This window comes from Protopterus annectens, chromosome 16.part0 (genome assembly GCF_019279795.1).
Source record: "Protopterus annectens isolate FY-2018-M chromosome 16.part0, PAN1.0, whole genome shotgun sequence".
NCBI classification, from domain to species: Eukaryota; Metazoa; Chordata; order Ceratodontiformes; family Protopteridae; genus Protopterus; species Protopterus annectens.
Genome location: NC_056750.1, coordinates 853,510,699 through 853,535,369, shown reverse-complemented (window position 1 = coordinate 853,535,369; position 24,671 = coordinate 853,510,699). Strand labels below are relative to the sequence as shown.

General features: G+C 43.4%; 1 protein-coding gene across 3 annotated transcripts in view; it reads right to left on the bottom strand.

The window, feature by feature from the left end:
* Window positions 1-24,671, bottom strand: part of TOX4 (TOX high mobility group box family member 4) — a 966,801-nt gene that overhangs the window by 630,665 nt on the left and 311,465 nt on the right. For 2 of the 3 annotated variants that reach the window (XM_044057880.1, XM_044057879.1), the window contains exon 4: window positions 1,548-1,808. The exons of the other annotated variant lie outside the window; for it this stretch is intronic. In XM_044057880.1, coding sequence (XP_043913815.1) covers window positions 1,548-1,808 — 261 coding nt within the window. The remainder of the gene's footprint in view (window positions 1-1,547; window positions 1,809-24,671) is intronic. 3 annotated transcript variants of the gene reach the window in all.

The window sequence follows — 24,671 nt, the reverse complement described above, 5'->3', positions numbered from 1 at the left end:
CTTGTGTACTCTGTTCAAACAATTCAGGATTCACAAGAATACAAAGCAAATGAATCACTGCACTCCAGCTGTAAAGCACTTACTATACTCGAGGAGAAAAAATGGGGTAAACAGCTATATACAAAGAAAGAAATGGGGTACACAGCATCTGGCAAACAAAGGATGTCTTCTCCAGTAATACCCAGCACACTTACAAATGGGGTACACACAGCATCTAAAACTAAGCCAGTCTCTCCAGTAAGACCCAGCGCACTTAGAAATGGGGTACACAGCATCTGGCAAACTAAGGTAGTCTCTCCAGTAAGACCCAGCGCACTTAGAAATGGGGTACACAGCATCTGGCAAACTAAGGCAGTCTCTCCAGTAAGATCCAGCGCACTTAGAAATGGGGTACACAGAATTTGGCAAACTAAATCAGTCTCTCTAGTAAGACCCAGTGCACTTGGAAATGGGGTACACACAGCATCTGACAAACTAAGGCCATCTCTTCAGTACGACCCAGCTTACCTTAGGTTTATTCTACAAAGACAGGAATTATAGGACATGGGCAAAGCAACTGTATATTATCAAGAGACTGCAGATGCCAGCCATTAAGAAATACCCCAAAGGCAACTCAGTCCAAGTTTCATTTCACAGTTGCCAGACTATCTTGAGTTAGTGTCATTACAGGACGACATACATGACTATCTGAAAGACTTAACATAACAGCATCATTTTCCTTGGGCTACCTTTCACCAACCTTCTCAGACAGATAAGAGAACAGAGCGCATTAAACAAAACCATCAGGAGATTAGCTGGCTGACACTAAAAGCAATCTTTCCACCAACCTGAATACAACAGCTAACCTGCTACTAATCAGAAAGGCACATATGGAAGGAAAGCTATTTACAGACAATATGCATGTGTTCATCCAGCAAATGTACACCAGGAAAGCAAGCCCCTATTAGTACCCAAGCACTCCTTCCATAAAACAAAAGAATATGAAAAAGGTGTCAAAAGACCGGGTCCAGATAATGTGCTCACCAGGCAGACATCCATCATGGCAACTTCTCAACTACTATTCCAGCTTGCTAACAATTCTCCACAGAATTACACATGGAGGTAGGGCATAAGAGTGAGCTACCTGCCACACACCTATTAAGAAAACGCCCCAGTACTGTCCTTGTCTATTTTCCACTCATCCAAATGAAAAAATGTAGGGAGGAAGAGGCAATTACAGTAAGGGTATATGGTCACATGTAAGAGACATGTAGGACAGTAAAATTCCACCTGCCCTTAACAATGGTGCCTCATACAGAACTGAAATCTTTAAGGAATGTACCCAACTTCCAAATTCATTCACAAAGTAATCTGCAATACAGCCACTCCACTAAAGCAAAACTTTACATGGTGTGCATGTCACATGGTCCACTACACAGCACAGGTGGAATGACCACCACCAAGTCAAACAAATAACATTCATGAAATTGTAAAAGCCAGTTTGATCCATTTTAAAGCTGGGCCCCAGCACTATCTATTCAACACTGCTTCTGAACACCATTCCTTACCCTTCGAAAGTCCTCAGCATCTTCCTCATGAAGGGAGTTAGTGGGAGATGGGGTGGTCGACATCCTGTCCTCTGGCGACTGAGCACGGGGCAGGATAGTTCCGCCCCCTAGGCTGAGCCCAAGCTGAGAGCTGAGCTCCGACTGGTCAATGGTAGTCAGCTGACTGTGAGACAACAGGCCAGACGACATGTCTGTCAAGGGCACGTCGATCGTCACAGGTGGGTTGGCGTTGTACTGTGTTCCTATGGGGTGTCCCAAATCCTAACGGGGCAAAGGGAAACAATCTCAGATGGAAAAAATGAAGTAAAATAACGGATTCCATCAGAAAACATAGCATCAAAGGCAGTGTTACTAATATACATTTCTAGCACTTATGGTGGTGGCATACAAAACTCATTAAATCACAGAACTTATCACAGCTTATATTAAAATAACACTACAACTTATTAAAAAAAATAAGAATGCCTGAATTTAAAGCAGCACTTTACGCTCCAACAACACTGCATCTTTTTAACATTCTTTTTAAGAACCACCTGAAAATCCACAGAACAAATAAACAGTTTCGAAAATTCTGTCCATGGAACAGCTTTATATTTTAATGTACAGAAAGTGTTTCAATTACAAACTGTGTACAGGGCTAATACTGCCCGCTCACTCCATAACTGACCTTGTATGTAACTACATGGACCATAATCCCCGTAGCTAACCTCCATCTTGCACCACTAATCAACATCTTCACTGTGAGAAAAGTTAGTCAGAGATGCACAACTGTTCTGATGAGCTATCTAAAGTCAAACTTGAATAACAGGCCAATAATTAAAGGACTTAAAGAGACAACACAAAATAGCCAATGAACTCCTAAGTCCAGACGAAAGACAGGTACAAATTCTGCAATATCTGCTGCCATCTCCACTTCCCAAGGCTCACTGTTTAGACAAATATTCCACAGACATTATCTTACTTCAAAGGTGGCTCCTGCAGTAGATACAGTGAGGTCAGACAGAAAAAGTTGTAAAGTCATAGGTGAATACGGCTAAGAATCTTGCCCTTGTGAAATAAAACTCGTATAACTGCACTGTGAAAAAGAAATGTATTCCAAAAAAATCAAATACAGCTAAGCTGCTGGCAGCAGACTGCACCAACATCACCTAAATAAGCATCCCATAGGAAACCACCAGAGATGGCTGCAGTCCTTATGAATAACCCCAAGAAGCCTTGACAGCACACTCTTCCCTTAACAGTGAAGGAGATAGTTGCAAAGCCAACTGGTGGACCCCCCCCCCAAACTTGGTCTCTATTCCCCAATACCTTCCTTATACCATAGGCACAAAAATGCAGAGCATATTTACAAGGTGGCCTTCTTAAGGCCCACATGTATTTCAGGAATGCCCCCCCGTCTCTTGCAGAATAAGACTGGCATATGCACAGAGAGGTTACAAAATCACCTCTAAAAAAAGTAATTGCAGTAGTTCAAAATAAGGTTCCAAGCAGTACTCATGCCAAAAGACAAACACTACATGTGTACAAGCAATCGGACTCCACCATCCTCTAACATATTACATGCATGCACATGCACTTCGGACTTAAAAAGCCTGTCTAGAAATACACACAAATGTCTGTGCATGCGCATATATATCTATGGGACATTCTATTTACAATATTTCATCTACAAAAGTATAACATCTAAAACAATTCATAGAAAACATTAAATGAATGACATTACTAGAACCTTACATTAAATGAATGACATTACTAGAACCTTACAACTTTAAATGAATGACATTACTAGAAGCTTACAACATTAAATGAATGACATTACTATAACCTTACAACATTAAATGAACATTACTATAACCTTACAACATTAAATGAATGACATTACTATAACCTTACAATCAGTGCTGCTGTGAGTTTGGATCATTGGAATTACAATGCAAATTACTGCTGATCAGCATTCGTACTTTGCTAAGGTCCACTGCTACACCTCATTTCTGTTTGTAGAAGTTTGTGCATCATCAGTTCACAGTTCACTACTAGGTTAATCCCCACTAGGGCCTTTACAAGTCTAGCTGTGCGCCCCACTCCAATCTGTCCACCAGTAATGATTTATTGTTTCAGAAGTTCTCTTTCTGTGTTTGTGGAGTTACTGTACGGAAGGGGTACAGGTGAGGCCTCCCCCTTGCAAAATAAAGTTTTGTAGAAGTACTTGCTGTGACGATGTGAGGTATTGTCAGCTATGCCAGAAGTAGGGCAGTGTGCGTGTAACATACACCAGCACAGCTGGCTGGAATTTTGTAAAGAATTATATGCCATTTGTATAGCAAACGGATTTGTAGAGATGCTTGTGTTGAAAAAAAAAGTATCTGTAACATTGCTTGTGTTAAAAATGTATCAATAGTGTGTTCTATTAGGCAGAAAAGCAAATACGTGTATATCAGACTGTACTGTATTGCAAATAATTGAAAATATATACATTTTAACAGAAAATAGATACTAGAAGATGAGGTTAATCTCAAACTTTTGAAAATAGTTTGCAATGAAATTACTTGCTTAGGTCATGAAGACTATCTCACAGTTCTCAATGCAGCCAGAGACAAAAAGCCTGTACTAAGAAGTGTCCTGCATTGTCAATGGAGTGAAGTAACATCTACACTGGAAGGGTGGAGGTTTGAAATTGTTTTCAGACTTCTAGGACTTGGAGCAGATCTTAGCAAGACACTGACTGTGTATTACTGACACATGTAAGCTAAATCCTGACAGCTTTTAGCGAATGGGGGGGGGGGTGCATGGGGGGGTGCATGGGAACCAGAAGTCAAATGACCAGATGTATGTGATGTCATTCTGTAATCCATCACTAAAATGATATTTTAAAACTGGGTGAAGTCTCCTAGCACTCTTTTTGTAACCTGAAAAAGAAGGATCTCTCACCTACTCCATCCTGCCTTGTTCTAGTAAGTAACCAGGGAATAATAATTCTACAGATCAGGCGTGAAAATACAGTGAGATTAGTTAAACATTGTTTTTCTTTAACTGTGTGAACCTGTCCGCCTGTGTTATTTTTAATACTTCTAGTTTATCTATTTCAGTTTGATGGCCGGGGAAGTCCACTGGGCCGAGAAGAGCCAGTTTTCAGTGGAGGTCCAGGGAAAAAAGCTCCAAAAACATAAAACAGACATATGTGATGAAGTATATGCAATATAATCAGGGAGCAAGATACATATAGACAATAGGACACTGTATATTAAGCATAAAAATACAAAAGTAGTATATTCAATAGTGCGAATAAAAGAACACATGAGAATTTATATAAAAGCTTTATAGAGAGAACATTGTACATTAAAGCAAGTATATAAAGCAGTATTTTTTTTGTGAATGAAACTCTGGTGTTTATTGTAAACAGACATTTAGTACATACTCTTACTATTTATTAAATATATTTAAACTTTTCATTGAGACAGATCTTTTACAGAATATGTTAACCTTTGAGAATACTTAAGTCTATTGGTGTCACTGTGGCCACTCCTGAAAGCCTGGCTGTTTGGTCAACATTACCATTTGTATTAATATTAATTTCCCTCAGTATAATTGGGTACCCTTGTAACAGCCTCGGAGTAGCTCGTTTTGCAGTGTCTGGTGGCAGTGTAACTACCTTATAGTCTGGGCAGAAGGGGGCATAGCTAGTAAATCGGAGCCAGCCTTTCCCATGCGCATGTGTGCATGTGTGTAAGAAAATCAACTCTCAAAGAGTGTATGTGTCAGCTGCTTGGAGAAGGGCCACGAAGGACTGGTTTCACAGAGTGGAGAACATGGCTTCAACACTCAGCTGAGGTCTCAATTCTACAGCTGTGCCGGGGGGGGTCTGATTGGGGACCTGGCGGGAGACAGAGAAACCCAGACCCTTGACTGAGTGTGCCCTGTGTGCTCTTAAGGGAAACTGTGCTCAATGCAGACAGCTGCATCTAGAAATACTAGAAGTATCCGTTTTTGTTACAAGTGAACGTCCCTCTCCAGTGTCAGTGGTGAGGATTCAGGCTCCTTGATTACTGCCACAGAGAGTGGACATCACACTTGCTGTAAATGAAGTTTTAGATGTAATGTGATTCAACCAATTTTGTTTTAGATTAAAAGTGTATTAGATGAATTTTTAGAGCATTTTTGATTACAATACATGCACATAACATTTATATGTACACACACACACATATATATGCATATATATATATATATATATATATATATATATATATATGTATGTATATATATATATATATATATATATATATATATATATATATATATGTGGGGGGGTGTGCCCACCCCAAGATTACACTACAGTGGGGATTGAGCAAATTTCCCAATCCCCACTGTTTCAAGATCTCAAAAAAAGAAAAAACAATTCTAGATCAGATGATTTGTGTTGTGTTAACAGTCAAAATGTAGGACACCCGTGTGTGCGTGCATATTATATAGAACATATAATTTACATACATTTAAAAAGTACAGTTGTGTACACTTACCATAAACATAGATGTTAAAGTGTATTATCCTCCTATGCACAATACTGTTGCAGTCATCACACTTGGGTTATCTGCTTGCAGGTAGCCCTCAGTCGGCCCAAATACCAGAGACTTAGTATTTCTGCGTAGGTTGCTGTCACTCCAGGCTTGACGTGAGGTCGTCAGGGGTATAAAAACATGCAGCCGACACCATTACATCAGTTTTTCTTGCCCCAAATGTCAGGAGCCCCCCACCTGGGAGCTAAGCTATGGTGGAAAAAACACCACCAGTAAATAGTAAATACCAATACCCCTGCAAGGGGTGAGTAATATACACAGAAAGGAGAGAGAGGGAGTAGGGAGCTGAAGGGAGGGAAACCAGGACTGCAACAGTGAATATGGTAAGTGTACACAACTGTACTATGTTCTTCATGTTTCACTGTTGCAGTCATCACACTTGGGTTGATTCCTAAAGCTGTAAAAAGGGTGGAGGCAGTCAAAAAGTGTTTGGGCTGGCTAGTATGCTCTGCAGGACTGCAGCTGCAAATCCCACCCTGTATTTGGAAAACATAGGCAGGTGGTAATACTTGGTGAATGCGTGTGCAAAACGCCAGGTAGCAGCCTCCAGAATACCCCTGGTAGTGACTCCCCTGAGGAATGCTGTAGAGGTAGAAGTTGCCCTAGTGGAATGTGCTCTGACCCCCTAAGGGGTTGGTTTCCCATGGTGTTTGTAGCAGAAATGGATACAGTGTGCTACCCATTTGAAAATTGTCTGTTTTGAAATGGCCTTGCCCTCTCTGCCCCTGGTTCAAAACAGAGTAATAACTGGTCAGATTTCCTGAAGGGCTTAGTCCTATACAGGTAGAATCTGAGCTGTCTGTGCATGTCCAAGGAGTGCAGGATCCTTTCCCCTTTATTTTGAGGGTTAGGAAAGAAGGTTGGCAAATGGATAGATTGGTTGAGAGCCACACTGGACACCACCTTAGGCATAAAGGAAGGATTAGCCCTGAGGGAAACCCTGTCAGCATGAAATATAATGAAGGGTTCCACTGCCATAAGTGCTTGTAGCTCAGATACTCTTCTTGCTGAAGTGTTGGCCAGGAGCAATGCTGTTTTCCTAGAGAGGAATTTTAAGTCTGCTGATGCTGCAGGCGCAGAAGAGGGTAGTGTGAACTTTTCCAGTACTAAGTTAAGGTCCCATGCAGGGGTGGGTGCTCTCCTTGGTGGCCTTAAGTTGTCTGCCCCTCTCAGGAACAGTTTGACGAGATGGTGAGAGAATAGGGGTGGGTCAGAGTTGTAATGAGCAGAGGCATGAATCTTAATGGAGAAGAAAGAAAGGCCTCTGTGGAGTAGATCCGCTAAGTAATCCAGGATTAGAGGTAGGGAGGGCAGAGTTGTGCCCTCTCCTATAGACTGAATCCAGGAGCAATACCTTTTCCACTTATCAGCATAGGATTTCCTTGCACTGGGTCTTCTGGCTTCAAGAATGATGTCCAGCACCTGCTTGTTTAGGCTGGTCACTGGGGGAGAATTCAAAAAATAAGCCAGGCTGCATGATTTAGGGTTTGCAGTTGTGTATGCAAGAACTGTCCCCCCTGCTGAGTGAGCAGGGTTGGGCTCTGGAGTAGGTGCCAGGGTGGCACCGGTGACAGACTGCGCAGAAGTGGGTACCAGTGCTGGCGTGGCCAGTCCGGGGCAATAAGAAATGTCCTTGGTCTGCCCCGTCTTATCTTGAGCAATATTCTTGAGAGAAGGGGCAGAGGGGGAAATGCATAGATTGAGAGGTTTACTCCCTGGAAGGATAAGGCATCCACTTTCCAGGCTCTGCTGTGAGGTGTCCTGGTGCAGAATTTGCTGAGCTGGTGATTGAAGGGGGAGGCAAAGAGATCCACCCCTGGGGTCCCCCATTTCTGAATCAGAAGGCTGAAGGTGCTGAGCTCTAATTGCCACTCATGCGGGTCTAAGAGATTTCTGCTTAAGTCGTCTACAAGTGAGTTTTGTTTGCCTGGCAGGAATTGAGCTTGCAGATAGACCTGCATGTCCAAGGCCAAGTTCCACAGGGCCATGGCTAGCCTGCAGAGTGGGTTCCCCCCTGCTTGTTGATGTACCACATAATTGTGGTGTTGTCTGCTTTTATTAGCAGAGGTCCTGGTGAGAGCAGGGATCTGAATACTGCTAGAGCATGCTGAACAGCTAGCATCTCTTTTTGGTTGATGTGCAGATTAATTTGAATTGGGCTCCAGTGTCCCTGAACGCATTTGTCATCCAGGTATGCCCCCCCCCCCCCCCAAGCATAATCTGAGGCATCTGTGGTTAGAGTGTGGACAGCATGGGGTTGAGTAAAGGGCAGTCCCTTGTTGTGGTTGCATGCTGCTGCCCACCAAAGAAACTCTGTCCTTATACAAGGTATGATAGGAATGACAGTTTCCAGGTCGTAAGAATGTTGGCACTATAGACTTCAGTACCATTGAAGTTTCCTCTTATAGAATTAGTAGGATACTTAAGGCCATGAACCCTGGGGCCTGCAGGATTTTCCTTGTGGATAGAGCTGGGTTCTGGTGGCCATTTGAGTGAAGTAGTCTGTCAGATAGGCTTGTTTTTCTGGAGTAAGGAACGCCATCTGGGGATGCTGTGTCCAAGCTTGCTCCCAGGAATACAATATTTTGACTGGGAACTAGTTTTGATTTCTTTTTGTTGATGGTATACCCCAGGAAGGTTAGAAGGGTTTTTTTTTTTCCAAATGTCAGGTACTGCAACAGCATTTCCTGACTGCCTAAATCAGGCAGTCATCCAAGTACGGATACATTTGAATTTTTCTCAGTCTGTAGTAGGCAATGGCTGGAGCCAGACATTCTGTGAATACTCTGGGAGCAGTGGATGAGCCAAAGGGAAGTGCAGAGAACTGATAATGCATAGATCCTGCACTGAAGGGTAGATATTTCCTGCAAGAGTCCCTGATAGGGATGTCCAAATAGATTTCTTTTAAGTCTAGGGTGGCTAACCAGGCATCTTTGGCCAGCATAGGAAGACGCTGCTGCAGGGTGAGCATTTTGGTACCACCAGGAAGGTGTTTAGAATGGAAAGATCTAGAATTGGGCGCCAAGTTCCCTCTTTTCTGGGTACCAGGAAAAGTCTGGATAGAACCCTTGACCTATCTGTTCTACAGGAACAGGGTGAATTGCCCTTAGAGAGAGCAGGGATTTAACTTGGTTTTGTTTCTCTGCCCACTGGTTTGGAGGAAGGTCTGGGAACCCTTTTGTGGTTGGCAGTGAGTGGAAGTAAAATTTATACCCCTGGGATACAATGTTGAGGACTCATCGGACTTCGGTGATGGAAGTCCAGTTTTTTGCATGATGGGCAAGATTTCCTCCTAGAGGCACAAGCAGTTGGACAGAGGTGGGGTGTGGAGTTGAGAAGTCATTGTGAATTCTTTCTGTAGCGGGGTGGCTTAGCACTCCCTGTTTTTGAAGTGGAGGCACTCCATTGCCTAGATCTCTGCATACCCAGAGACTGTAGTCTGGGGGGGGGGGTCTGTTTCCCCTGGGTCTAGTTTGAGATGGCCTTGAGGGGGCTGGAAAGGACCAATGTTTCGAGGGGCAATGCCTACGGAATCTAGGAGGCTGTACTTGCAAGAAGTCTGTCTGCATAGATTTAGCTTTTTCTTCCATCTTTTTAAGAACCTCTTTTGCTTTGGTGCCAAACAGATTGTCCTTGTTCAAAGGAGCGTCTAGTAATTTTGATTTGACATGGTCTGGCAAGGTCTGCTCCTTAAGCCAAGCATGCCTTCTCAGTACAGAACCAGTGACTGCTGCCCTGCAAAATGCTTCTAGGGTGTCAAAGCCACATTACAAAGTTTGCTTGCTGACTTGGCTTGCAGAATGCATAAGCTCTTGTTATTCTTTATTTTCTGCACAGTCTGTAAAGGTAGCTACTTTTTGCTTAATAAGTTCCATAATATGTTGGTACTTCAGCATGTGAAACTGGCAATTCAAAGCCCTAATGGCGAGAGTTGCAGACGTGCATAGTTTCTTACCCCATCTGTCTAAAGCTCTGGAACCCCTGTCCGAAGGGGTGGGATTCTTAGCTGCAGTTGCTTTGATACCTTTAGGCTCCTGGGAGATGACCTCTGGGTCAACAGTAGGATTTTTGAAAAGGAATTTGAGAGTCTGGAACTCTGTAGTACCTGTCTGGTTTCCTAGGAGCAGGGGGGTAAGGTATCAGGAGTTAAACTGGATTCCATAAAGACATCATCCACAGCATCCAGGACTGGGGGCATTGCTAAAGGCCTATGTTGTGGCAAATCTAGAAATTCTCTGAGTCTCTTTTTGGATCGAGGATATTAGTCTCGGCATTCCCAGTGGAAATGCTCTCTTAAAGTAAGGTTTCACCAAAAGAAAAATCCTCTGGAAAAGAAGCAGAGAGAATGGATTCCTCTGCATCTGAATCCTCATATGCAGATAAAGGCATGTCTTCATAATCGGATACACCTCCGAGTCAGACTCTTGGTCTGTTAAAGGTGCTGGGGACAGGTCTCTTTCTCTTGGCAGGGAAAGGCTGACTTCCCCTAATCAGCATAATAAGGTCTTCTGCCATTTTAAGCATTTGATGTTGTGGCAAGGAAGCAGGTGCATGAGTTTGGGTTGTCGGTTTTTCAGGCGTAGCGCATACTCTTGGCCTTAGAAACTCAGTAGTTTTAGACAAAACTGAAGGTGCGAAAAAAGTAGTCTGTATCGAATATCAGTAGTGCAAAGAACTTCCTCAGAAGCCGGTGCCTGCTCAACGGCTCCGGACCCATCCAAGGTAGAGATATCCGCAGGTTCCATAGTTGAAGAGTCGTCTCACGGCATATTCATAGGTTCATACTAGGCTATCTGCCCTAGGGCATTTATAAGCCTAGCCAGAGTTGTGTGGCTTTCACCACCCCTTAGGTTGAAGAATACTATACCCATTAGTTTGCCGTGCCTCTGTTCAGCAGTGATACAGAGATGATCCCCGGGGTAAACCTACGATCTCCCATCCACTGGTCAAGATTCCTCTTGAACAGAGCCAGCGAGGTGCTCTGTCTCACATGGACCGGGATTCTGTTCCACAGCATAGGGAGTCTCTGGGTGATGAATCTGTCACTCCAGCACATCCTATTTATATCCGTGTTGAGGTTTAAGTCTCTTGCTCTTGTGGCTCTGGTGGATTTGGATTTTTTGAGGTGGAGCATGTCCATTATTGGACATATTGGACTCCGAATGGGTCTCGGTAGAGGCTTGTGAATCCACTGAAGCAGGCATCATGGGCTGCGAAAGTACCTCACTGAGTACCAGCGAACTGGCGACTAGCTTAACAGAAGCATCGTCGGCAGTTTTGGACCTGTGCTGTCTTGTCTCCGTCTTTATCCTTACGTTTTTTCGGAAGATCAGTAGTCTGCTTACCAAAGCCATTTCAAAATACGGAGATCGAGAATGAAAGTATTAAGTGACAATAAGGGCCCCACGAAGAATAGTTCAGGTATTGAACAAGGCACAAAACCGACAGCGAGGTACATCGTGGTCTGGGTCTAAACAGGTGACGCAGTAAGAATGGAAATCTCGGTGTGGTACTTGCTTTCCACAGGCAAGACAATTGTTAACTTCCGACATTAGTTAGAGCAAGAAAAAAGGATCCCCAATGGGGTACATGGCTTTTCAAGAGTTCAGGATAATTCAATTCGGAAACAAAAACTCATGTAGCAGCTGACCGGCACTAGTGCGAACTGTTTCGGCTTTGGGCTCCTCAGCAAGAAAGACTGATGTAATGGAGTCGGCTGCTTGTTTTTATACTCCTGACGACCTGACGTCTGACAGTACAGTTGGTACACTTACCATAAATGTAGATGTTCGAGTGTACTCACTGTTGCAGTCATTACATTTGGGTAATCTGCTGGCAGACTGCCCTCAGTCGGCCTGATTAACAAAGTCTTGGGTCCTGCGTTGGTTGCTGTCCCTTCTTCCATGACGTCAGGGGTATAAAACATGCAGCCGATACCATTACATCAGTTTTTCTTGCCCCAGATGTCAGGTGTCCCCCAAATGGAGAAAAAAAAATATATAGATATATATATATATATATATATATATATATATATATATATATATATATAATTTAAAACAAAACATATCTCCAAACAAAAGCAAATACACCAAAAAGGCTTTTAAGTATAGTAAAAGAAAGGAGAGGTATAGTAAGAGAAAAACAGGGGGCTGGAGGGTGGGTAAGCAGGACTGCAACAGTAAATACAGTCGAACATCTACATTTATGGTAAGTGTACACAACTGTACTAGGTTCTTCATGTTTCACTGTTGCAGTCATTACATTTGGGTAGAATCCCAAAGCTATGGTTGGGAAGGATGGATTTATACAGCATTAGGAGCAGCTATACGGCCCTGCAGGACAGCAGTGGGAAAGCCAGCTCTGGATTTAGAGAAGAGAGGTAAATGGTAATGTTTGGTGAACGTATGAACTGAGCTCCAGGTAGCAGCTTCTAGAATGTCTCTGGTAGGAACCAGTCTGAGAAAGGCCGCAGAAGTAGATGCAGCCCTGGTAGAATGAGATCTGATCCCCTTGGGGATAGGTTTACCATGGTGCATTTAGCAGAAACAAATACAATGGCTTATCTATTTGGAAATAGTCTGCTTTGAAATAGGCTTTCCCTCTGCCCCTGCAGCAAATGCCACCAACAGTTTAGATTTTCTTAAGAGATTTTGTCCTGTTTAAGTAGTATCCAAGCTGTCTGTGTACATCCAATGAATGCAGAATCTGCTCACCCTTGTTCTGTGGACTGGGAAAGAAAGTTGGCAGATGAATAGTCTGATTAAGAGCCACACTGGATACCACCTTAAGCATAAAAGATGGAATGGTCCTGAGAGCCACCCTGTCCGGATGAAAAATAATCAAAGGCTCCACGTCATAAGAGCCTGTAATTCTGAAATCCTTCTAGCTGAAGTGACTGCTAAAAGGAAAGCTATTTTCCAAGAGAGAATTTTTAGGTCCGCAGTAGCAGCTGGCTCAGAGGAGGTAGAGTGAGTTTTTTCAAAAACAAAATTGAGGTCCCATGCAGGAGTTGGTGCTCTCCTGGGAGGTCTTAAATGTTTGGCCCCTCTGAGATACTGCTTTAGCAAAGGATGAGAGAAGAGGGGAGGTTCTGTGTTGCAATGAGCTGAAATGGCAGAGGCATGGATTTTTATGGAAGAAAAAGATAGGCCCTTGTGAAGCATCTCAGTTAAGTGTTGTAGAATCTGAGGAATATTGGGCATTGCCATGCTTATTCCTCATGACTGGTTCCAGGCACAGGATCTTTTCCATTTGTCAGCATAAGATTTTCTAGTATTAGGCCTTCTAGCATCCAAAATGACATCCATCACAGGTTTGCTGCGAGATGACAAGGGTGAAATTACAAGATTAGCCAGTCTGCAGGATTCAAAGTTTGGAGCTGAGTGTGCAGAATTTGGTAGTTCTGCTGAGACAGTAGGTAAGGTGTCTGAGGCAGGTGCCACAGAGGAAGGTGCGACATTGCCAGGAGTGGGTACCACTGTTGGCGAGGCCAGTCTGGAGCAATCAGAATCATTTTTGGTTTGTCCTGTCTGACTTTTAGGAGGACTTTGGAGAGCAGAGGCAGAGGGGGGGGGGGAGCATAGACTGATAGGATTTTCCAGCTGAAGGATAGAGCATCCACTTTCCAAGCTTTTTTGTGATGAATTTGTGTGCAGAATTTGTCCAATGGATAGTTCTGGGGCGAGGCAAAAAGATCCATGTCTGGGCTCCCCCATTTGCATGTCAACATGTTGAAAACTTGTGGTTCCAGTTTCCATTCGTGTGGGTCCATAAGACTTCTGCTTAGTTTGTCTGCCAGAGTATTTAGCTTTCCTGGCAAGAACTGAGCTTGTAGATGTATTTGATAAGTCAAGGCCATGTTCCACAATGCCATGGCTAGTCTGCAAAGGGGGTAGGAATGTGTACCCCCCTGCTTGTTTATGTACTACATGACTGTGTTGTCCGTCTTTATCAGTAGTTGTCCTGGATGAAGGTAGTCCTTGAAGGCTGTCAGAGCATTCTGTACAGCTAGCATCTCTTTCTAATTGATATGTAGGTGCATTTGATTTGGGCTCCATTTGCCCTGAATACATTTCCCTGCCAGATGAGCCCTCCAAGCATAGTCTGATGCAGCTGTAGTTAGGGTTTGGTTGGCAGGGAGTGGAAGCAGGGAGTGGAGTAAATAATAGCCACTTGTTTTGGTGGCAGGCTTCTGCCCACCATAGGAACTCTAGCTGCAGGCAAGGTATAATAGGAATCACTGTTTCCAGGCTGTGACAATGTCGACTCCATAAACTTTTCAAGTACCACTGGTTTCCTCAAATGCAGTCTTGCATATGGAATTAGAAGAATGCAGGAGGCCATGAACCCACAAGGCTTTCAGAATTTGCCTTGCAGATAGGGTTTTTGTGGTCACCTGTTTGAAGTAAGTCACCAATTGAATTTGCTTTTCTGGCATAAGGTAAGTCATCTGGGCAATTGTATTCAAGCTTGCACCCAGGAATGTAATTTTTTGAGATGGTACCAGTTGTGATTTTTCGTTTATGGTGTACCCTAGACAAGTTAGAACCCTTTTTACAAAAGCCAGATGCTTTAAAAGAATGTCCGTGTTTTCTGCCTGAATCAGACAATCGTCCAGGTATGGATATATCTGAATATTTCTTTGCCTGAAATATGCAGTTACTGGAGCCAGGCACTTTATGAAGAACCTGGGCACAGTAGACAAGCCAAAGGGCAGTGCAGAGAACTGGTAATGGAAGTAGCCTGCGTTGAAGCGGAGGTATCTTCTACAAGATTCCCTGATTGGGATATGCAGGGAAGCCTCTTAAGTCTAGAGTTACCAACCACGCATCTTTGCCTACCATAAGTAGCAACTGTTGAAGAGTCAGCATCTTGAATTTTGGAATGTCCAGAAATGTATTAAGAGTGGATAAGTCCAGAAATGGACTCCATGATTTGTCTTTTCTGGGTACCAGGAAAATTCTTGAATAGAAACCTTGTCCCTTTTCCTCTTCTGGTACTGGTTGAAGAGCCCCCATATTCATGAGGGACAGAACTTGTTTCTGGGCCTCTGCCCACTGATTTGGAGGCAGATCTAGCCATCCGTTTGGGATTGTCAACGTGTGGAAATGAAATCTGTATCCCTGGGATACTATATTTAAAACCCATTTGTCCTGGGTAATCAGTTGCCAGTTTTGTGCATGAAGTGCAGTTTCCCCCCCAAAGGGGCAGCCAAAAGGTAAGTGCTTAGTGATTGTAGAGGCAAGTTGTTGAGGCAGTTTACCATAGGGAGGTGCCTTGTTGCTTCCAGATTTGGAGGTGGAGGCATCCCATTGTTTTGTTCTTAAAGTTCCTTGTGACTGAAACCTGGAGCCTTTGGAAAGTCTGGATTTGACTTGAGCGGTTCTCGAGGGAACTGGAAAGGACCAGTTCTTAGTAGGCCAGTGCCTACTGGGAACTGGAAAGGACCAGTTCTTAGTAGGCCAGTGCCTACTAAATCTGGGTGGCTGCACTTCTAAGAAATCTTTCACAGTTTGCATAGATTTAGCTTTATCCTCAATCTTTATTAAAACTTCTTTAGCCTTATTACCAAAGAGACGGTCCTGTTGTAAAGGAACATCCAACAATTTTGCTTTAACATGGTCAGGCAGATTGTTCTTTGAGCCAAGCATGCCTTCTTATCACAGATCCAGTTACAGCAGCCCTGCAAGAGTACTCCAAAGAATCAAAACCACATTGCAAAGTACGTTTTCCAACTTGTTCAGCTGAATGCAATAAATCTTGCAACTCTATTTTCCACACAGTCAGAGATCAACATAATTTTCTGTTTAAGTAGTCCCATGACATGCTGTTGATATTTAAGCATATGAAATTGACAGTTTAAAGCCCTGATTGCCAAGATTGCAGACATGTAAACCTTCTTACCCCATCTATCCAGCGCCCTGGAATCTCTATCAGAAGGGGTAGGATTTTTAGCACTAGAGGCCTTAATGCCCTTGGGACCCCTGAGGAAACGGTTTCAGGATCAGCAGTATGGTTTCTGAAAAGGAATGTGTGGGAGTCAGGAACCCTGTAGTATCTGTCTGGCTTAATAGGAGCTGGAGGCAGAGAATCAGGAGTCATACTAGATTCTGAAAAATCAACAATGTCTAGAACAAGAGGTATAGCCAAAGGCCTATGCTGAGGAAGAAGAAGAACATCCCTAAGTCTCTTTTTAGATTCAGAGAAATCCTGACTTTCCCAGTGTAAGTGTTCCCTTAAGGTATGTAAAGTTACTCCAAAAGAGAAATCATCAGGGGGAGAAGCAGAAGGGATGGAATCTTCTGCATCAGAGTCCTCATAAGTAGGTATAGATAAATCCTGTTCAGAAGAATCAGAAGAAACAGAAACCTGATCTGAAGATTCACAGTCAGTGCCTTGCCATCTTTGCAGGAGGGTGTTCGCTACCCCTGATCAAGGTAATTAAATCTTCAGCCATTTTGATCATATGTTTTTTAGGCATTGGGGCCTGCACACATGGCCCGTCATTTTTTTAGACAAAGAAGTAGATTTTGGCCTTAGTTTTGAAGATGGCGTTGGTTTAATATACAAATCTTTAGGCCTGTAAACACCCTCAGAAGCCGGTGCCTGTACAGCGGCTCCGGACCCATCTAAGGTAGAAACATCCGCAGGTTCAATACTTAAAGCATCTCACAGCATACTGGACTCCGAATAGATCTCAGTAGAGGCCTGCGAATCAAAAGTAGCGGGTATCGGGCTGCGAAAGCACCTCACTGAGTACCGGCGAACTAGCGACTGGCTTAGGAGAAGCGTAGTCAGTTTTGGACTTCAGTAGTTTGTCTTTTTCTTTGCGTTTTTTTAGGTATTCCGGTAGTCGGATTGCTAACTGACGTCATTTCTGCTTAGTTAAATGGTGAACTAAAATATTTAGAAGCAAAAATATACCGACGTTTAAAAGTGCGTCGATTAAATCTAGCACAAAACCAACAGCAAGGTACGTTATGATCAGGGCCTAGGCAAGGAATACAGTACAAACGAAAATCCTTAGGAGGTATTTGCTTCCCACAAGTAATACAATTATTAACTTTTACTGACATCAGTAAGAAGCAAGAAAATGTTTCCCCAACGGGGTACTTAGCTTTTAGTTTTAGACTTTGATACTGAAACTCAAAAACGAAAATTTCAGATGTCTGCACTGGCGAACTGCTTCTGCTTCGGGCACCGCGCGGCAAGAAAGATTGTTGTAATGGCGTCGGCTGCATGTTTTATGCCCCTGACAACCTGACGTCATGGAAGCAGGGACAGCAACCGACACAGGCCCCAAGACTTTGTTAATCAGGTCGACTGAGGGCAACCTGCCAGCAGACTACCCAAATGTAATGACTGCAACAGTGAAACACGAAGAACATCTGGAGCGACAGCAACAGACGCAGAAATACTAAGTCTCTGGTATTCAGGCCGACTGAGGGCTACCTGCAGGCAGATAACCAAAGTGTGATGACTGCAACAGTGAAACACTAAGAACATCCACTGTTGTGGTCAGAGTTAATCTGTACAGATCTTAAAAAAACTGCAAGATTTTTTTTTTTTTTTTTTTTGGTGGATGACTCAGATTATCCATTTTTCACAAATGTATTTACATTTGCTTTCAGACAGTAACATTACACTTGAATAAATATAGTTAGGGCTTTATTAGTCTGGTTTGGTAATGCAGTCCATCTAAACAGCAGCAAAGAATGCGTGGTCTTCAGGAGTTACACATGCTCTCCTAAAGCAGTGTTAAGTCACATGTGCCTTTGACAACTGTAAGCTTCAAAGGAATGAAAAAAGCTAAATGAAGAAAAGGATAGCCTAACAACTTCACCAAGAAGATATCCTTACATAAAATATAGAATGCATTAAAGATGAACTGTATTGAAGACAGACCAGTCCCTTCTGTGAGAAATGGGCTGCTAGGCGAGACAGCTAAATGGGAGTTAGGAGAGAAGGTTAATGGAGATGGACTGGGGGGCTCAAAAATCAGCAACAGTGGCCATATCTGTCATTTGGCTTCACAGATGAACAAGCATAAGGTTTCCTGGAAGCATCTAAAATTTCTATTCACAAAAAAACTCTGATGGTTAAACAATCTCCTTCAACCAACCCTCCTTTTAAGCAGAAGTGGCTCCCTAGTCATAATGCCCAAGTTTACCTGAAGGGAAACCAAACTGAATATGCTAGGATCTAAAGGGCATCTAGAGCCGGGCACAGCTGGGCCACCATACAGTGACAATACTGATCCAGGAGCTTCACATTATGAATTTCATTAAAAGAGAAAAGCAGAGAAAGCACAGTCATGAGAGGCATTCAACTTGCAACTTGGAGGTTGAAGGTATTTGGGCAGTAGTCAAAATTTGGGGTTACTCGCCTTGCAAAGAAGGATGGACCCTGGTCATTTTTCTTTAGTCAAAGTTTCAAAGTAATGTACTGATACAGAGTGGCATGACCCCTACATAAAGTTTACCAGCAAGTAGTTCATTTTTTATGCCCCTACACTCGCCAACCATCAGCTCCTTTCAATAAGTTAGGCCATTTATGTCTCACAGGACGAGAATTCTTCCCAGGCCATCCTTTCCTAGAGTGTATCCAGGCATTCATTAGGGTATATTTTTGACTCAGCCTAACTCTCCACAGGTAATTTAGGTTCTATACCACCACCAAAGGCCTGCCCTAGCCCCCTGATATGGAAGTATACCCACTCATCTTCTCCCCCTCCCTATGGACCATCTCATTACTTGGTTAGACTCACCAACATTCTTCCACCTTGTAATAGCTCAATGGGGAGTGGAATGTGTGTTTAATGATGTGAATGAATGGAAGACAGATATATTGTTCTACAAGAGATTTGTGGACAATATATATTTTCCTTTGGAAGGGCAATGAAGAACAGCTGTTGGCCTTTGTTGATTATCTCAGCAAAACATCATTTTTGGACTAATTTCAACAGTTAAAAAGAGAAGAGTAGATGGTATATACTCAACACAGACATTCAAGGAGGACTACTGGAAAAATAGTCTCTTACACATAACTAGCATTCACCCGGGACATATATCCCCCCCCCCCCCTTATGCACTAATGAGACAAACTACAATGAAGAAACTGAACAGCTAGTACAGCACCTATGTAAGAGAGGCTTATAAGGTAAATGAGACAGGCTGCTGAGACCAAGGAGGTGAGAAGAACCAAAGGTAGACTGTATTTGCTTCATGACACTATTGAGAAGGAAGACAAACCCACAAAGAGCAACAGATAGCCAACAGAAAGAATGAGAGGTCTGCTTACATATAGCAATGATGTGCAACAAATATGTGATATAACAGGAAACAACTGGAAGAAAAAAGTTATGTACTCACCATAACATTCCATCTGAGTAGTTGTACTTCATTTGTCTTCAGCCTGTGGGATACGGTACCGTACCGGATCCAAGCCGGCAACTTTGCTAGCATCAGCTCCGAGCTCCAAACTCCTCCCCTTACCCATAATACACCTCCACTGCCTTCTATCCCCAGATCGAGTTTGCTGAACTTATACCGAGAACCCAACCAGAAAGATTTACTTGTGACCTATACTGCAGCTCGTAGGCTGATCACATGCCAAAGTCCAGGGGAAGGAGGGAGGGGCGGTTGAAGACAAATGAAGTAAACTACTCAGATGGAACGTTACTGGTGAGTACATAACTTCTTTACCTGAAGTAGATTACTTCATTTGGCCTTCAACCTGTGGGACAGAGTCCCCAGCTACTAAAATTCCTGGGAGGCCCTCATGGAAGGATATTCCTGAGCACCGCAGAACCAAAGGATGCTCTCCTTCTGGAAGTCAAATCCAATTTGCAATGAGAGAAAAACGTATGAGATGAGGACCAAGTAGCTGCAGAACAAATATCATCCAAAGACACTCTAGACCAAAAGGCCGCAGACGTATCCATGGAACTAGTGGAATGAGCTTTCACCTGACCTGGAGGAGACATGCCTCTTTCCTTATAGACCTGCAGGATGCATGAAGAAATCCATCTAGCTATAGTGACCTTGGAGATAAGTTTCCCCAAAAAGAGATTAAAGGAGGATACAAACAATTGATCAGATTTACGGAAATTTTTTGTCCTGTGTAAATAGAATCGTAACTGTCTATGAACATCCAACATGTGGAGCTTGTATTACATCCTGTTCGCAAAATTAGGAAAAAACACAGGTAAATTGATGGTCAGATTGATATTGACTGGTGATGCCACTTTAGGAAGAAGGAATGGATTGGTTCGAAGGGAAACCCTATCTTTGTGAAAAAATCATGTACGGAATTTTGATGGACAAGGCCTGCAATAAAGAAACCCTTCTTGCAGAGGTAATAGCCACCAGAAAAGTTGTTTTCCAAGAAATAATTTTAGATCTGCAGACCCGGCAGGCTCGAAAGGCAGAGCGACCAAAGCTTGAAGGACCACAGCAAGGTCCCACGGGGAAACAGGATCTTTGACCGGGGTGCACAACAAAAAGGTGCCTTTGATAAAGGCTTTACACAGTCTAGAAGAGGCTAAGGAGGCAGAATTCTCGTCCACATGAAAGTGAGAAATGGCAGCCAACTGAACTATGACAGAAGAAAGTACAGTTTGGTACCTACCATAAATGTAGATGCTAGAGTGTCTTCACTGCTGCAGTCATTACACTTGGGTTATCCTGCCGTGAGGCGGTCGCGCAGTCGGCCAGAGTTCCAAAGTCTTGGTCCAGCATCGGTTGCGGTCGCTTCTTCCCTGATGTCAGTGCGCCAGGGGTATACAAGATGCAGCAGACACCATTTTCTTCAGTTTTTCTTGCCCCAGATGTCAGGTGCCCCCAAACAGATAGGCAATACATACTGCTTACAAAACATACACAAGGTAAAAACATAACCTTTAGTAGCCAGCAAATACACCACATAAAAAGTTTAGTGTAGAAAGGTATAGATAAGACCCAGCTAAGAAAGAGGGGAAGGCGGGTGGGTAACCAGGACTGCAGCAGTGAAGACACTCAAACATCTACATTTATGGTAGGTACAAAACTGTACTATGTTCATAGTGTTTCACTGCTGCAGTCATTACACTTGGGAAGAATCCCAAAGCTGAGTCAGGGTGGCTGGTTCTAGAGAGGATTTGGTATGGCTATGAGGCCCTGCAGCACTGCAGTGGCAAAGCCAGCTCTGGATCTGGAGTACAGAGGCAAATGGTAATGCTTGGTAAAGGTGTGCACTGAACTCCTTGGTAGGTACTCCTCTAAGACAGGCAGTAGAAGTTGCAGTTGCCCTGGTGGAATGTGGTCTAATGTTAAGATGGTACAGGCTTCCCATGCTGTGTGTAGCAGAACTGGATACAGTGTCCTATCCACTTTGAAATGGTCTTCTTTGAAATAGCCTTTCCCTGTGATCTTGCAGCATAGGATACAAACAATTGCTCAGTTTTCCTGAAAGCTTTTGTTTTGTCCAAGTAGAAGCGTAATTGTCTGTGTACGTTCAAGGAATGTAGAATTCTCCCCCCTTTATTCTGGGGGTTTGGATAAAATGTTGGCAAGTGAATAGCATGGTTGAGAGCCACACTGGATACCACCTTAGGCATAAATGAAGGGTTTGTTCTTAAGGAAACTCTGTCTTGGTGAAAAATGATGAAGGGCTCCACTGCCATTAGTGCCGGTCATTCTGAGACTCTTCGTGCTGAGGTTATTGCCAGTAGCAGGGTAGTTTTCCATGATATATATTTTATTTCTGCTGCATTGGCTGGCTCAAAAGGAGGTAAAGTGAGCTTTTCCAAGACAAAATTGAGGTCCCAAGTAGGTGTTGGTGCTCTTCAGGGCGGTCTTATGTTTTTTGCCCCTCTGAGGTACTGCTTTAGCAATGGATGAGAGAAAATAGTAAGATCTGTGTTGTAATGAGCCGAGATGGCAGAAGCGTGGATCTTAATGGATGAGAAGGATAGGCCTTTGTCCAGCATCTCAGTTAAGTATTGTAGTATCTGAAGAATGTCAGGGACGAGAGGGTCAAGGCATTAAGCCTGGTTCCAGGCACAGAATCTCTTCCACTTTTCAGAATAAGATTTTCTGGTGCTAGGCCTTCTGGTCTCCAAAATGACATCCATAACAGCTTTTGAGAGAGGTGTTGCCTGTTTGGTTAATGAATCTGCCATGCAGCCAGGGATAAAGTTTTGAGCTGTGTAGGATCCGATTGTTTTGTTGAGTGAGAAGGTGTGGAATTTGAGGCAAAATCCAAGGTGGGCCTCGAGCTAAGTTCTTTAAGATTGGGTACCAATGTTGGCGTGGCCAGTCTGGAGCAATCAGTATCATCTCTGGTTTTTCTTGTCTGGCTTTTAGGAGAACCTTTGAAAGGAGAGGCAGAGGAGGGAAGGCATAAACGTGTAGGCTTTTCCAGCTGAATGAAAGAGCATCCACTTTCCATGCTTGTGTGTGATAAGTCCCTGTGCAGAATTTTTGTAGTTGACCGTTCAGTGGGGAGGCAAAGAGATCTATGTCCGGGCACCCCCATGTTTTCTTTCTCATGCTGAAAACTTAAGGATTTAATTTCCACTCGTGAGGATCCATGATGTTTCTGCTTAGGTTGTCTGCCAGAGTATTTTTCTTTCCTGGCAGGAATTGTGCTTGCAGATGAACTTGATAAGTTAGAGCTGTGTTCCACAGTCATGGCTTGCCTGCATAGGGGGTAAGAATGAGTGCCCCCTGGCTTGTTTATGTACCACATTACTGTGGTGTTGTCTGTCTTTAGTAATAATCGTCCTGGATGCAGAAGGTCCTTGAAAGCTGTTAGGGCATTTTGTACAGCCAACATCTCTTTTTGATTGATGTGTAGATGCATTTGGTCTGTGGTCCATTTGCCCTGAATACATTTTCTTCCCATGTGTGCTCCCCAGGCGTAATCCAAAGAATCTGTTGTTAAAGTCTGCCTGGCTGTGGGTAGTGTGAAAGGGTGACCCTTGTTAAGGTGACATGCCTGTGCCCACCATCGAAACTCCTGTTGCAGGCAGGGAATTAGTGGTATTACCGATTCCAAGCTGTGAGAGTGCAAACACTCTTTAGGTACCATTGTAATTTCCTCATATGCAGTCTGGCATATGGAATTAGAAGTATGCAGGATGCCATGAATCCCAAGGCATGCAGAATTTTTTCTTGCAGGGAGTTGGGACATTGTTGCCATCAATTGAAAATACTAAGTCAGTTGTCCTGGTTTGCCTGGCGTGAGATAAGCCATCTGGGCCATTGTATTTAAGCTGGCACCCAGGAATATTATCTCGTGTGAGGGCACTAGTTTTGACTTTTCGTTTACTGTGTACCCTAGGCAACTTAACTTTTTTACAAACGCCATATGCTTTAGAAGAATGTCCTTGCTCGCTGCTTGAATCAGGCAGGCAGTCCAGGTATGGATAAATATGAATTCCTTTTTGTCTGCAAAATGCAATTACTGGTGCCAGGCACTTTGTGAAGACCCTGGGCGCAGTAGATAAGCCAAAGGGCAGTGCAGAGAACTGGTAGTGCATTGAACCAGTTATGAATTTATGTTATCTTCTGCAATTTTGTCTGATAGGGACATGCAGGTATGCCTCTGAGGTCCAAAGTAACAAGCCAAGCTTTCTTGCCCAACATGGGAAGGAGCTTGTAGTGTCAACATTTTGAATTTTGGAACATCCAGGTAAGTATTTAGAGTGGAATGGGCTAGAATGGGTCTCCAGGCTTTGTACTTTCTGGGGACCAGGAAAAGTCTTGAGTAAAAACCTTGCCCTTGTTCCTGCTGTGGTACTTTCTGAATAGCTCTCATGTCCATGAGGGCTGTAATTTGTTTTTGTGCCTCTGCCCATTGACTTTGTGGCAGGTCTGGCATTCCTTTTAGCCATGGTAAAGTGTGAAAGTGGAACCTGTAACCTTGAGAGACAATATTCAGCACCCATTTATCATGGGTGATTTGTTTGCCAGTTTTGTGAAAAAAGTGCTAGCTTCCCCCCTAAGGGAGCTGCCGACAGGGTAGAGTTTGGCATTGGAAGGGGAAAGTCACTGACATCGTTTCCTGTAAGGTTGTGACTTGTCCTCTCCTCCTTTTGGTGTTGAAGCACCCCAGTGTCGTGGTCTAAGATCCTTGGGGCTGAGATCTGCCTCTTGGGCGTCTATCTGCCTCTTTGTGGCCTGTCTGACACTGGAAAGGACCAATTTTTAGTAGGCCAATTTCTGCTAAATCTTGGTGGCTGTACCTGTAAGAAATCATTTACTGTTTGCATAGATTTTGCCTTATCCTCCATTTTCTTTAATACCTCCTCTGCTTTAACACCAAATAAAACATCTTGCTGTAAAGGAGCATCTAATAATTTCACCTTAACATGATCTGGTAAGGTTTGTTCCTTTAACCAAGCATGCCTTTGAATCACAGATCCTGTAACTGCTGCTCTACAAGAAGCTTCTAATGAATCAAAGCGCAAAGTAGGTTTACCTACTTGTTCAGCTGCATGCAATAAATCCTGCATTTCCTTAAAATCAGGTTGTTCTGCACATGTACTCATTTTCTGTTTTAACTA